The sequence below is a fragment of the Schistocerca nitens genome, chromosome 6 (assembly GCF_023898315.1).
Source record: "Schistocerca nitens isolate TAMUIC-IGC-003100 chromosome 6, iqSchNite1.1, whole genome shotgun sequence".
NCBI lineage: Eukaryota > Metazoa > Arthropoda > Insecta > Orthoptera > Acrididae > Schistocerca > Schistocerca nitens.
In genome coordinates, this window is record NC_064619.1 from 685195391 (window position 1) to 685209953 (window position 14563).

The 14563-nt window shown below is 47.4% G+C and overlaps 1 protein-coding gene across 1 annotated transcript in view; it reads right to left on the bottom strand.

Annotated features, from left to right (window-relative positions):
- LOC126263217 (UDP-glucosyltransferase 2-like) overlaps positions 1–13298 on the bottom strand; it is a 55721-nt gene extending 42423 nt beyond the window's left edge. The window contains exons 1-2 of the mRNA XM_049960286.1: positions 13253–13298; positions 1244–1642 (exon numbers count right to left, since the gene is read on the bottom strand). Coding sequence (XP_049816243.1) covers positions 1244–1642 — 399 coding nt within the window. The 5' untranslated portion in view covers positions 13253–13298. The remainder of the gene's footprint in view (positions 1–1243; positions 1643–13252) is intronic.
- Between the last annotated feature and the right edge of the window lie 1265 nt (positions 13299–14563).

Genomic DNA, 14563 nt, shown 5'->3' on the forward strand with positions numbered 1-14563 from the left:
AGGTATGAAGGAGAGAAATATTTTTGAGGGAAGAGGTTGATCATACACAACTCTTCTCTTTTTTAACTTGCCAAAGCAGGATTATTCTGTTACCTTGATGGATGGATGCATTACCAAAGCTTTGAGCTGAGTCGCAGCCCAAACCAAGGACTGTTTCCGTCGTGTGGGAATCACAATTGAAGGAATAAGTGCCGCCGAAACTGAACAGACGGTCGATGACGATGATGATCTGCCACTGTCTGCATTGCTGCCAGAAATCAACTGTGATATTCTCAGTCGGTGCGACATTGAAACGTATGCAACAGTAGATGATGACCTTGTTACAACCGATTCGCAAACTGAAGAGGATATCGCGAATGAAATGAAGATTTGGGGTCACAGCGACGATGAAGTGAGCAAGGGGGATGACGAATGAGATTTTCACTCTGCAGCGGAGTGTGCGCTGATATAACTTCCTGGCAGATTAAAACTGTTTGCCGGACCGAGACTCGAACTCGGGACATTTGCCTTTCGCAGGAGAGCTTCTTTAAAGTTTGTAAGGTAGGAGACGAGGTACTGGCAGAAGTAAAGCTGTGAGAACGGGGCGTGAGTCGTGCTTGGGTAGCTCAGTTGGTAGAGCACTTGTCCGCGAAAGGCAAATGTCCCGAGTTCGAGTCTCGGTCCGGCACACAGTTTTAATCTGCCAGGAAGTTTCAAGGGAGATGAAGATGAACAAGAAGAAGAAGAAGAAATTAGAAGAAGAAAGAAATAAAGTTCACATCCCTACTATGGGTGACGCTTTAGAAATTAGGATTTTGAAATGTTCAATGAAGCTAGGGGAGGGAGCAGTGAAAGTGGAAATGAAACAATGAACGTAGAACGTAGTTTAAAAAGTGTGTTTTGGGTAATTGGACAGCGGAAAAAAAGTCTAATTACTTCACTCCTAAGTAATTGGACAGCGGAAAAAAAGTCTAATTACTTCACTCCTAAATAAAGCAGTCTGGTAAGTGACTTACTGCTGTATATACTGTATTCATGTAAACATAAGAGTGAATAGTGTATGTAAAATAAAACGAGGCTGAATAAATATGTTCTTTTCCATTGCCATCACAATAGACTGACAATACGAATCTCGGTTACAACGACACTCGTTTACGACAGCATAATTTTCAAGGTCCGTTGGATGTTGTTATAGCCAAGTCGCACTGCATTTACGTTGTCTGCACACTAATTCATAATATATGAGAGGGTTGTAGCTGCATACCTGCGTCATTATGAGATCGTACTTCTCGTTCGTCGTCAAGATTTCGGTCAGTCCGGGATGTTCGAAGATGTTCTCGCAGTAGTCGTAGGTGTTCTGCCACATGAAGAACACCACATTGAGGCTGCGCACGAAGTCGACGGTGAGGTTGTTGACGATGGTCGGCACCGAGCCGCGGATGCTGACGTCACGATAGTTGGGCGGCGGGCTCTTCTGCGGGAAGTGCGACACGACGGTGAGGTTGTGCCCCCTGGCGGCGAGCTGCTGCAGCAGCGGCTCCACCATGGCCCAGTGGCTGCGGCCCTGGAAGTGGAACAGGCCGAGGATGCGCGCAGCCCGGCAGCCGGGCACGGCCGCAGCCACCAGCGCCGCCGAACACAGCAGCAGGCCCAACAGCCGCATCTGCAACGCAGCCCTGCTATTTGTTGTCCCACTCCTGTACGTCTTCAACACTACACACAGTACACAAACGAAAACGGCGAGCAGCAGGCAAATAATCCTAGCAAAAATACACTCCTGGAAATTGAAATAAGAACACCGTGAATTCATTGTCCCAGGAAGGGGAAACTTTATTGACACATTCCTGGGGTCAGATACATCACATGATCACACTGACAGAACCACAGGCACATAGACACAGGCAACACAGCATGCACAATGTCGGCACTAGTACAGTGTATATCCACCTTTCGCATCAATGCAGGCTGCTATTCTCCCATGGAGACGATCGTAGAGATGCTGGATGTAGTCCTGTGGAACGGCTTGCCATGCCATTTCCACCTGGCGCCTCAGTTGGACCAGCGTTCGTGCCGGACGTGCAGACCGCGTGAGACGACGCTTCATCCAGTCCCAAACATGCTCAATGGGGGACAGATCCGGAGATCTAGCTGGCCAGGGTTGTTGACTTACACCTTCTAGAGCACGTTGGGTGGCACGGGATACATGCGGACGTGCATTGTCCTGTTGGAACAGCAAGTTCCCTTGCCGGTCTAGGAATGGTAGAACGATAGGTTCGATGACGGTTTGGATGTACCGTGCACTATTCAGTGTCCCCTCGACGATCACTAGTGGTGTACGGCCAGTGTAGGAGATCGCTCCCCACACCATGATGCCGGGTGTTGGCCCTGTGTGCCTCGGTCGTATGCAGTCCTGATTGTGGCGCTCACCTGCACGGCGCCAAACACGCATACGACCATCATTGGCACCAAGGCAGAAGAGACTCTCATCGCTGAAGACGACACGTCTCCACTCGTCCCTCCATTCACGCCTGTCGCGACACCACTGGAGGCGGGCTGCACGATGTTGGGGCGTGAGCGGAAGACGGCCTAACGGTGAGCGGGACCGTAGCCCAGCTTCATGGAGACGGTTGCGAATGGTCCTCGCCGATACCCCAGGAGCAACAGTGTCCCTAATTTGCTGGGAAGTGGCGGTGCGGTCCCCTACGGCACTGCGTAGGATCCTACGGTCTTGGCGTGCATCCGTGCGTCGCTGCGGTACGGTCCCAGGTCGACGGGCACGTGCACCTTCCGCCGACCACTGGCGACAACATCGATGTACTGTGGAGACCTCACGCCCCACGTGATGAGCAATTCGGCGGTACGTCCACCCGGCCTCCCGCATGCCCACTATACGCCCTCGCTCAAAGTCCGTCAACTGCACATACGGTTCACGTCCACGCTGTCGCGGCATGCTACCAGTGTTAAAGCCTGCGATGGAGCTCCGTATGCCACGGCAAACTGGCTGACACTGACGGCGGCGGTGCACAAATGCTGCGCAGCTAGCGCCATTCGACGGCCAACACCGCGGTTCCTGGTGTGTCCGCTGTGCCGTGCGTGTGATCATTGCTTGTACAGCCCTCTCGCAGTGTCCGGAGCAAGTATGGTGGGTCTGACACACCGGTGTCAATGTGTTCTTTTTTCCATTTCCAGGAGTGTATGTCCACACACAAATGGTTTCCCCGAGATGATGCACACTGATTAGTTGCTTTCCCAAGGTGGCTTCCGTCAACTCCCCCTCCCGGATGATACCCTCTCTCCCTCCATATACCCCTCCTATCAACTCTGAACCTCACCCCCCCTTCTTTCCTTGTCCTTTTACCGGGCTCCCTCTTCCCCTCCCCTCCCCCGTCCATCCTGCTTTTTCCCGCCTACCCTCTCTCTGCCTCCCTTCTCTCCCCCAAGTCCTTTTTGCGTTTTCCTTCCTCTGCCTTTTCCCATTCCCTCTCACGTCTACCCTGCTCCCCCCTTCTGAGTCCTCTCCCTTCGTCATCCCCCCCTCTCCACGCCTTTCGTCTTTTCCTCTCCCCCCCTATTTTCTTGCCCCTCCCCTGTCCAGGCCCCCCTCCCATCTGCCCTTGCCTATGCAGTGTCATCTTCATGCCGACCTTTTAGTGCAGTGTTCCTAGTGATTGCTAAGTGTTGTGCATCTTTCCGAAGTGTTGCGAACGGACATCATGCTATCGCAGGGTGTGATTTTTTTTTGATATGTCTCTAGCGAACAGAATCCAGACTGTCGCCGTGTTTTTTTAATTGTCTGTCTACTTTTTCCCTGTCTGCTTCCTTTGTATTTTATTATCATCGCCCACCATCAGTTTTATGTTTTAACTTTCCACAATTTTCCGCCGATTTACATTTTACATCTCCATTTTATAGCCTGTTTTTATTGTTTTCTTATCTTCTTAGGCTGAAGAGCGGCGTACTAAGCTGTTGCCAGCCCGCCCCCCTCCGGGGGAATCGAAATCCAGTAAAGGAAAAAAAAACCGATTAGTCAGAGCATTACGACCACTGGCCTGCTATCGATATAAAGCCGTCCAGGCGATAGCAGAGTCACCTGGAGAGGGTAACTGCTAGTCAGACACACGCACTGTGCATGTAGTATCAATGAGCGTGCTGTCCGTGTGTAGAATAGGGAATGCGCTCCATCTATCTGAGTTTGACAGAGGGCATATTGTGATGACCCGGAGGCTGAGCACAAACATTTTGGCAACTGCACGACTTGTCGGTTGTTCGAGGAGTGTTGTGGTGAGCGACTTCAACACGTGGTGAAACCACATCCAGACGTCGAGGGGTTACTCGGCCGCGCCTCATTTAAGATATCCGACATCGTAATGTGGGACAACTGATAAAACAGGACAGGCAGCGACGCGTGGCAGAACTAACATCAGACTTTAATACTGGGCAGAGTACATGTGTATCCCAACACTGGCACTCCGCAAGCGGACTACCCATGCATGTGGCAATGTTAACACCAGGCATCGGCAACTACGACTGAAACGGGTGAATGACTATCGGTACTGGACCTTGGCGCAGTGTCAGAGCGTTGCATGCTATGATGAATCCCGATATCTTCTTCATCAGGCTGATGGGAGGGTGCGAATCCGACGTCTTCCAAGGGAGTAGCTGCTTGATACCTATACTGCAGGACGGGGACAAGCTGGTAGAAGCTCCATTATGCTGTGGGGAAGATTCACGTGGGAAACCATGGATCGAGCGGAGCTCGTGCAAGGCACCGTAACGGCTAAGGGGTACCGCACACTGGTTGCAGACCGCGTACTGCCCTCCATGACAATCATGTTTTCTGCCGCCAGTGGCATTTTTCAGCAAGATAATGCGCCATGTCGCAAGGCCAGGAGTGTGATGGAGTGGTTCGAGGAACGCAATTGATGTGCTGGCCTCGCAACTCGCCAGATATGAACCCGATCGAACACATCTGGGATGTGATTGAACATGGCGTCATTGCTCATGGCCCCCCTTCCCGGAACTTACGGGAATTAGGGGACTTGTGTGTGTGGATGTGGAGCCAACATTCTCCAGCGACCTACCGAGGTTTCATTGCTTCCCTGCCACAAAATGCCGCCGCTGTTATCCGTGCCAGTGGTGAACATTTCGGCTATTAGGCACGTGACCATAATGTTCTGACTGATCAGTGTCCTACGTCTCAGTACGTGAACATCTTATAACAGAGTCTTCGAGGATTTACGCATATGGCTGGCCGTTGTAGCCGAGCGGTTCTAGGCGCTTCAGTCGGGAACCGCGCACCCGCTACGGTCGCAGGTTCTAATCCTGCCTCGGGAATGGATGTGTGTGATGTCCTTAGATTAGTTAGGTTTAAGTGCTTTTAAGTTCTAGTGGACTGATGACCTCACATGTTAAGTCCCATAGTACTCAGAAATGTTCCACATCTCCTTATAGACGCATGTACACGTTGAAAAATCCCGGGCGTGTCACGAATTCATTGATAATCATCCACAATGTGTTCATCGACGCTATCAACAGGGGTGAAATACAATGAAGCTTTTAAACATCACCACAGGAAAAAATCCACGGAGTTAATGTCGGTGTCCTGCGTGGTGAACCACGATCTATTCATTTGTTATTGACGATTCGTACTGTGTATTGCTGAATGGTCACATGAAAGTGTGCCAGTGCACCACCATGCATGTGCCACAAACACACCATCACCGTAAGGGAGATACTGTAAATAGCAGATTGGCTTGTGTTCCAGAAAATTTCTCACGATCAGTAAGTCTGCTAGGTAGGAATAAACGCCATATCAGGGAAACGCTTGGTTCATGGGCCTATGTTAGCTAAGATTTTTTACTTGTTTAACCGTCCTCTATTCGCTTCTTTTCTTTGTGCTAGTAATGGACAAATATGCTGTATAAATACTCATTGGAAATCATTATGACCACCACCCAACGGAAGATCGAGTCAAACTTCATGGCACTGCGGATACGGGATGCGGTAAAGAAAGTATAGAAGTGGACCGGAGACGAATGGGGAGATCACTCTCACCACAATGCAGATCGTAAATAAGAAAATCAGCTGACATCCGCGACTTTGACAAAGGGCAGTTGTTGTCGTCCGACGGCTGCAAAAGAGCAGAGAACGGAGAAGCTAGTCGGCTGTTCACGTGCTACGGGCGTGAGCATCAACGGGAAGTGGTAGAAGGACGTTTAAGCCCAGGGGTAGGCGGCAAGGTGTTGGACATAGACGTCTCACCGCCAAACGTGGAGGTCTGAGGATTGTTCGCTCTGGGGGAAAAAGAAAGATGGGCTCCGATCTGTGGCAGATATGGCGACAGAGTACAATGTTGGTGCAGTTGCGAGAGTTTCGTGGCACGCCGTCAGTGCACGTGGTTCTGTGTGGATCTCCGCAGTAGGCGACTCCTACCCGTCTCCGGACTCCTACCCGTTTCCCTGTTGACCCAGTGACGTTGTCTATTAAGACTGCAGTCGACAACAGGTCATCGAGACCGGTCCTTGGATCAGAGGAAACGTGTCGTGTAGAAAAGCGAATCACGTTTCTAGATGCACCAGGTCGATGTTCGTTTCCGAATACGTCGTCATCCAGGAGAATGGCTACTCTAAACAAGAACTGGCCACGGATGCAGATCGGTGGGGCAGTATAAACTGCAGGAAATGTTCGACCAGGCTTCAATAAGACTTGTGATAGTACGAAGGGCGTTTAATATGTAATGAAACGCGTTTTTTCTGTGCAATTTCGGCTGAAAAAATACGGAAGTTGTCGTGGGACATCGTCGAATATTCCGGCTTCAGCCTTCTATGTTGATTGGGACAATGTTGACTGGAATACTCTCTTTCAAATTCTGAAGGTGGCAGGGGTAAAATACAGAGAGGGAAAGGCTATTTACAATTTGTACAGAAAGCAGATGGCAGTTATAAGAGTCGAGGGGTATGAAAGGGAAGCGGTGGTTGGGAAGGGAGTGAGACAGGGTTGTAGCCTATTCCCGATGTTATTCAATCTGTATATTGAGCAAGCAATAAAGGAAACAAAACAAAAGTTCGAAGTAGGTATTAAAATCCATGGAGAAGAAATAAAAACTTTGAGGTTCGCAGATGACATTGTAATTCTGTCAGAGACAGCAAAGCAGTTGAACGGAATGGACAGTGTCTTGAAAGGAGGATATAAGATGAACATCAACAAAAGCGAAACGAGGATAATGGAATGTAGTCGAATTAAGTCGGGTGATGCTGAGGGAATTAAATTAGGAAATGAGATACTTAAAGTAGTAAAGGAGTTTTGCTATTTGGGGAGCAAAATAACTGATGATGGCCGAAGTAGAGATGATATAAAATGTAGACTGACAATGGCAAGGAAAGCGTTTCTGAAGAAGAAAAATTTGTTAACATCGAGTATAGATTTAAATGTCAGGAAGTCGTTTCTGAAAGTATTTGTATGGAGTGTATCCATTTACGGAAGTGAAACGTGGACGATAAATAGCTTAGACAAGAAGAGAATAGAAGCTTTCGAAATGTGGTGTTACAGAAGAGTGCTGAAGATTAGATGGGTAGATCACATAACTAATGAGGAGGTATTGAATAGAATTGGCGAGAAGAGGAGTTTGTGGCACGACTTGACTAGAAGAAGGGATCGGTTGGCAGGACATGTTCTGAGGCATCGAGGGATCACCAATTTACTATTGAAGGGCAGCGTGGAGGGTAAAAATCGTAGAGGGAGACCAAGAGATGAATACAATAATCAGATTCAGAAGGATGTAGGCTACAGTAGGTACTGGGAGATAAAGAAGCTTGCACAGGACAGAGTAGCATGTAGAGCTGCATCAAACCAGTCTCAGGACTGAAGACCACAACAACAACAACAGCCTTCTATAGTTTCTTGAAGTTGCAATAGGTGGCCGTGGTGTAGCCTTCGAAATGTCGTCTGTAACGGAGGTGCCTTTCGACAGAGAACTGTCATTGAGTTTCTTTTGGCGGAAAACCAAAGCGTCGCAGGTATTAATAGGCGCTTGCAGAGTGTCAACGGAGACCTGGCAGTTAACGTAAGGACGGTGAATGGTTGGGCGAGGCGTCTGTCACCATCGCAACGAGGTCGCACAAACCTGTTCTATCACCCGCGTGCCGGCCAGGCGCACGCAATTGTGACGCCTGCAGTATTGTCACGTGTGAATGACGGATCATAATCAAACACATCGCTCCTCAGTTGCACGTCTCTGTTTGTAGTTCTGACACACTCGTCCACCAGTAGTGTTATTCAAATGATGTGTGCCCTCTGAGTTCCTTGCCGCCTAACAGCAGACCATAAAGATCAACGAAGGATGATACACTACTGGCCATTAAAATTGCTCCACCAAGAAGAAACGCAGATGGTAAACGGGTATTCATTGGACAAATATATTATACTAGAACAGACATGTCATTACATTTTCACGCAATTTGGATGCATAGATCATGAGAAATCAGTACCAAGAACAACCACCTCTGGCCGTAATAACGGCCTTGATACGCCTGGGCATTGAGTCAAACATAGCTTGGATGGCGTGTACAGTTACAGCTGCCCATGCATCTTCAACACGATACCACAGTTCATCAAGAGTAGTGACTGGCGTATTGTTACGAGCCAGCTGCTCGGTCACCATTGACCAGACGTTTTCAGTTGGTGAGAGATCTGGAGAATGTGCTGGCCAGGGCAGCAGTCGAACATTTTCTGTATCCAGAAAGTCCCGTACAGGACCTGCAACATGCGGTCGTCCATTATCCTGCTGAAAAGTATGGTTTCGCAGGGATAGAATGAAGGGTGGAGCCACGGGTCGTAACACATCTGAAATATAACGTCGATTGTCCAAAGTGCCGTCAATGCGAACAAGAGGTGACCGCGACGTGTAACCAATGGCACCCCGTACCATCACGCCTGGTGATACGCCAGTATGGCGATGACGAATACACGCTTCCAATGTGCGTTCAACGCAATGTCGCCAAACACGGATGCGACCATCATGATGCTGTAAACAGAACCTGGATTCATACGAAAAAATGACGTTTTGCCATTCGTGCACCCAGATTCGTCGTTGAGTACACCATCGCAGGCGCTCCTGTCTGTGATGCAGCGTCAAGGGTAACCCTAGCCATGATCTCCGAGATGATAGTCCATGCTGCTGAAAACGTCGTCGAACTGTTCGTGTAGATGGTTGTTGTCTTGCATCTGTTGACTCAGGGATCGCGACATGGCTGCACGATCCGTTACAGCCATGCGGATAAGATGCCTGTCATCTCGAGTACTAGTGATACGAAGCCGTTGCGATCCAGCACGGCGTTCCGTATTACCCTCCCGAACCCACCGATTCCATATTGTGCTAACAGTCATTGGATCTAGACCAACTCGAGCAGTAATGTCGCGATACGATAAACCGCTATCGCGATAGGCTACAATCCGACCTTTATCAAAGTCGGAAACGTGGTGGTACGCATTTCTCCTCCTCTCACGATGCATAGCAACAACGTTTCACCAGGCAGCGCCGGTCAACTGCTGTTTGTCTAAGGGAAATCGCTTGGAATCTTTCCTCATGTTAGCACGTTGTAGGTGTCGCCACCGGCGCCAACCTTATGTGAATGCTCTGAAAAGCTAATCATTTGCATATCACAGCATCTTCTTCCTGTCTGTTAAATTTCGGGTCTGTAGCACGTCACCTTCGTGGTGTAACAATTTTAATGGCCAGTAGTGTATGTGCTGAATTGCTTGCGCGTTGCGAGGCTGATCGTGGCAGTGTTTTGTTGAACTTAGTCAAAGACGGAGAAAGATGTGTTCATCAGTTCGAACTGGAAACAAAACGGCGATCCATGGAGTGGCGCCACATCACCTCTCCTTCGATGAAAAAGTTCAAAACCGCTCCCTCAATCGGTAAAGTCGTGGAGACGGTCTTTTGGCACTCTGAATGGGTGATTGTGTTTTATGTTCCCCCTCAGGGTGCAACAATCAACTCTTACGTATACTGTGCTACCCTCAGGATACTGTAGAATCGACTTCTGATTGTTCGTCGCCGCAAAAATGCAAACGTCTCATTCTCCACGACAATGCAACGCCTCGCACGAGGCTGCTCACCCTGAAAGAAGCTCACAAAACTTCCTAGGACTGTTCTTCCTCATCCACCCCACAGCCCAGATCTCGCATCTTCCGACTTCTACCTGTGTGGCCCAGTGAAGGATGCACTCGGCTGGAAGCTGTACGTGGATGGAGGGAGGGTCACTGATGCAACCAACGTTGGCTCCGAAGTCGATCAGCAGAGTGGTAACATGCAGGACGTCCCAGTAAGATGGCGTAAGGCTGTCGCATTGAACGGAGATTATTTTGAAAAATAGAGTTTTGTAGCCAAAAGAGTGATGTAGAGGAATCCTGAATAAAATCAACCTGCTCTCTTAAAAAAAGTGCTGTATTGCATATTGAACGCATCTCGTAAATGTGAGCACCAGAGGCGTCTATTAATAACGTGAACGTTATTCGGAGCAACCTGCTTCCGTTCAATCTTACAGTCTTTCCCAGTGGCGGTGGCATCTTCCATCAGAAAAACTGTCTGTGGTAAGGGGCCAAAATCGTACTACAGTTGTTTAGGAAGTGAAATCATGTTGATGGATTGACCATTAAATTTGTATGAGCTGAATCCGATGGAAGACATCTGCGGCACTACTAGGTGTCTTCCGTGCGCCTACACACAAGCAGCCCGTACTTCGTGGGAACTGCCTCACCTGTGCGTTGATATCTCGTGCCAATACGTCCAGAAACTTACCAAGAACTTCCCATGTCACCCGTAATCGCCTCTGTACTTCGTTCAAAGTTCGATCAATATGCGATTACGCAGGTAGTTATAATGTTTTGGCTCATCAGTTTATACACGAAGGAAAAATATTTACAGTAAGACTGACGCAGGATTGACCATTGTTACGGTTTATATTGCCACATAGCCAGTTTAGTGTCATTTTGCACACTAAGTGCAGGAGGTTTTGCCAAAACACTTCCAGTTCTAATCTCTTGCGCGAACAGTTCCGCAAACGTTTCCCGCGAATTGTGCTTTGCATAGCACTCGACAATGAATACACGATGTACTATCGTAAGCGCTATTTTGTGTTTCACGCAGCTGGTCGCTAAACCCATCTTCTCGTCTTACTCACTCAAGCATAATGACTCAATGCGGAGTACTCCGGACGAGCGCAGACACAGACGTATGGCAACCGGCTGGAAACAGAAATCTCGGTTTCTAGCATTTTCTGTATTGGCAGTTCTCCTTTTCATTAACAGGAGTCAATTCAGCTTCAGTGTTATAAATATTTCTCGGGCCAGTTATATTTTGTTCACGTATATATCGTAAGAATATATTACGAGAAGTGTCCTCTCCTCACACCCTCACACCCTTCTACCATATTAACGCCTTCGGATTTCTTGGCGCTTTCCGAAAACTGAACACTAACCAGCCACTGGTTTTATTCCTAATTATAATCCCTCCTTTCCTGTCACCTTTATACAAACAGTCCCCCCAAACCTCATACCTACACACTCTCCATATTGCATCCCAATAAACTTTTATCCAGATTCCCTTACCTGACCGCAATCTCGGTCCAATCATTCCACTTTTAACAGAATACTCATTTTACTCTGGTTCTAAGTAATTCTCTTCTCCCTACTGCCTGCTGTCATTTCCATTCCAACCTACGATTTTCGTTTGCTGTATAGTCTTAGAGAATACGGGAACTATCTACATTCACATTAGTGAAATGCGACTAAGTATGAATTTATACGCACCCATTTTGCTACGAGTAAAAAATCATACGGCTTTTGTATTATACTTTTTCATTTATGCAGCACTTACGATGTAATGTAAGATTAAACGAATGTAATAAACCATTCTATCAACAGTAGTGAATAATAAATATGTACGTTATTACACTTGAGACCTTATTAGTCCAACTGAGTTTCGGATTACAAATTTCGTTTCTGTGTACGAAAACTGTCAGTTCCATTACACCTGTTCCTAAGTATTTTATTTTCCGTGATGCGTTTTCTTTTTTTCCTTGTTTTTGCGAACATGTTATAATTATTTTATGAACGTTTTAGTATGTTCACTACATATCGTTAGTCAAACTGTCCCGAGTAGTTTCTCCATTACCAGCAGGTTTCCTGATGCCGGAGGAAAAACACTACGTCTCGAAAATCCTCATAACCTACTGCTGACTGCTTTCTCGAAATCAACAAATCACCTTTCTTGTCCAGTTCTTGTAGTTCCAAATCGTGCACCAGCATCACTACTAATTCTGCCAGACACCAGTGAACACATCAGTTTTACTTGTTATCAAGACAAATTGCTTTTATCTTTTAAGGAAAACTCAGAGAAATTCGATGATATTGCAACTGAGAAGCTATACAGAATTTAGCACGATTTTTATGTTTTTGAATCATTGTTACATATTTTAAAATCTACCTGGCGGGAGCGTGGCTGTTAAGAGTTACCACTGACAGCCCACACTTTGCTCATACGGAATGCGGTCGAAGTAACAGCAACAAAATGGCTAAATGGCTCTGAGCACTATGGGACTCAACTGCTGAGGTCATTAGTCCCCTAGAACTTAGAACTAGTTAAACCTAACTAACCTAAGGACATCACAAACATCCATGCCCGAGGCAGGATTCGAACCTGCGACCGTAGCGGTCTTGCGGTTCCAGACTGCAGCGCCTTTAACCGCACGGCCACTTCGGCCGGCTAACAGCAAATAAAAAAATAAATATATAAATAAATAAAAAAAATAAAAAAAAATAAAAAATAGCAGAAGCGAATTCTTTTTGGAATCAGTCACTCAATTTATTAAAACGCCGCATAAGTTGGTAGCTGAATGGATTTGCAACTTCCCAGTTTTTACGCAAACTTTATGGGCAATGTGCCGACATCGGAAAATGACCAATGTAATACCTGTTCACGTATCAGCGACCGTGCAAGTTTTGTTCGGTCGGCTGAGGCGCACATTCACGAAATGTATACACACAGTGTATATCAGACGTCGTTGTCTTTGGTACAGCATAGGAGGATCACGTACTACTGTAAATGCCCGTTTCTGAAAACAGGTGCTGATGAAAAGGTACGAACTACACAAAAGTGTTGATGTTTGCCTTCACAAGGACATGTTTCGAGGCGTTACTCTCGTAACACCTAGCATCTATCATACAGTGACACTAGACTCAAGGTAGAAGCGATGTTCGACTCAGTACTTACAATCGCTTTCGGTGCTAACCCCCACCGGTGGCTGCAGCGAACACAAGCCGCTCGCACTCTGCGTGTCTCGGGAGATCGTTTTCCGCTGGCGGTCTGCGGACAGCCGCGGCCTTGTAGATAAGCAAATTGAAGAGCAACGGCGGCAGCCTTCGAACCGCAGCCGCCTGCTGAGTCAGGCGGCGTCGGAATACGTGATGATGCAGATTTACATCATCGAGAACCATTGAGTCTTGAACAACTATTTACCTGGATGCTATACGTTTTAATAAACAACGTGATGGCTGCAAAAGATGACTCTACTGAGACCTCGAGGGAAAGCAGTTGTTTAAATCTGAGTATGGATTAAGTAAACCAATCAGGGCACGTCCTAATTTCCACTCCAGACGCTCGTACCCTACAGGTGTTAGTACCGACAAAGTGACCAGTTTGATTCGTGAGTTTTCCACCAGTTCACACTCCGGACAGCGTGGTGAATCAGTGTGCTACTTGAGACCAAGAATGATTGACGGCCAATGGACGATACTGAGTGGCGATTTGCGGACCCTGCAAACTCGTGGTTAGTAGGTGAACTGGTCTTGTTCGTCCCACGCTCTGAGACTGGGAAAGAATCCGGTCTGAGATGAGTATTCAGAGCTCTGCTAAGATTTAGCACAACTCTGGCTTTTCCTCTTCACGCCCACTCCGTCTAGTATCTCATGGGTAGGATTGCCGTCGGCCGTACTGCCACGAGGATTCTCCTAGAACGTTGTTATTCCCATCCCGATTAAAGAATTTTGTCGGGACGATGGCTTGAGAAGCTTCGGTCACAGATTCAAATAATGTCTCGGGCATGGATGCGTGTGATGTCCTTAGGTTAGTTATTTTCAAGTCGTTCTAAGTTCTAGGGGACTGATGACCTCAGATGTTAATTATATTATGTTAAGTCCCATAGTGCTCAGATCCATTTTTGATGGCTTGAGCCCATGGAGCAGGCCCAGCTACAGTTTGTCTGTAAAAACAATAAGTGGGGCTTAGGAGCACAGACGCTTCTATTACTTTTCAGCTGAGATCAATAATGTTTAGGGGTATATGAAGTGCGGCAGAGAAACAAGTGGCCGAGCGGTTCTAGGCGCTTCATACCGGTACCGCGCTGCTGCTACGGTCGCAGGTTCGAATCCTGCCTCCGGCATAGATGTGTGTGATATCCTTAGGTTAGTTAGGTTTAAGTAGTTCTAAGTTCTAGGGGACTGATGACCTCAGATGTTTAGTCCCATAGTGCTTAGAGTCATTTGAACCATTTTTGAAAGAAACTACAACTTATGTGGAATTAGA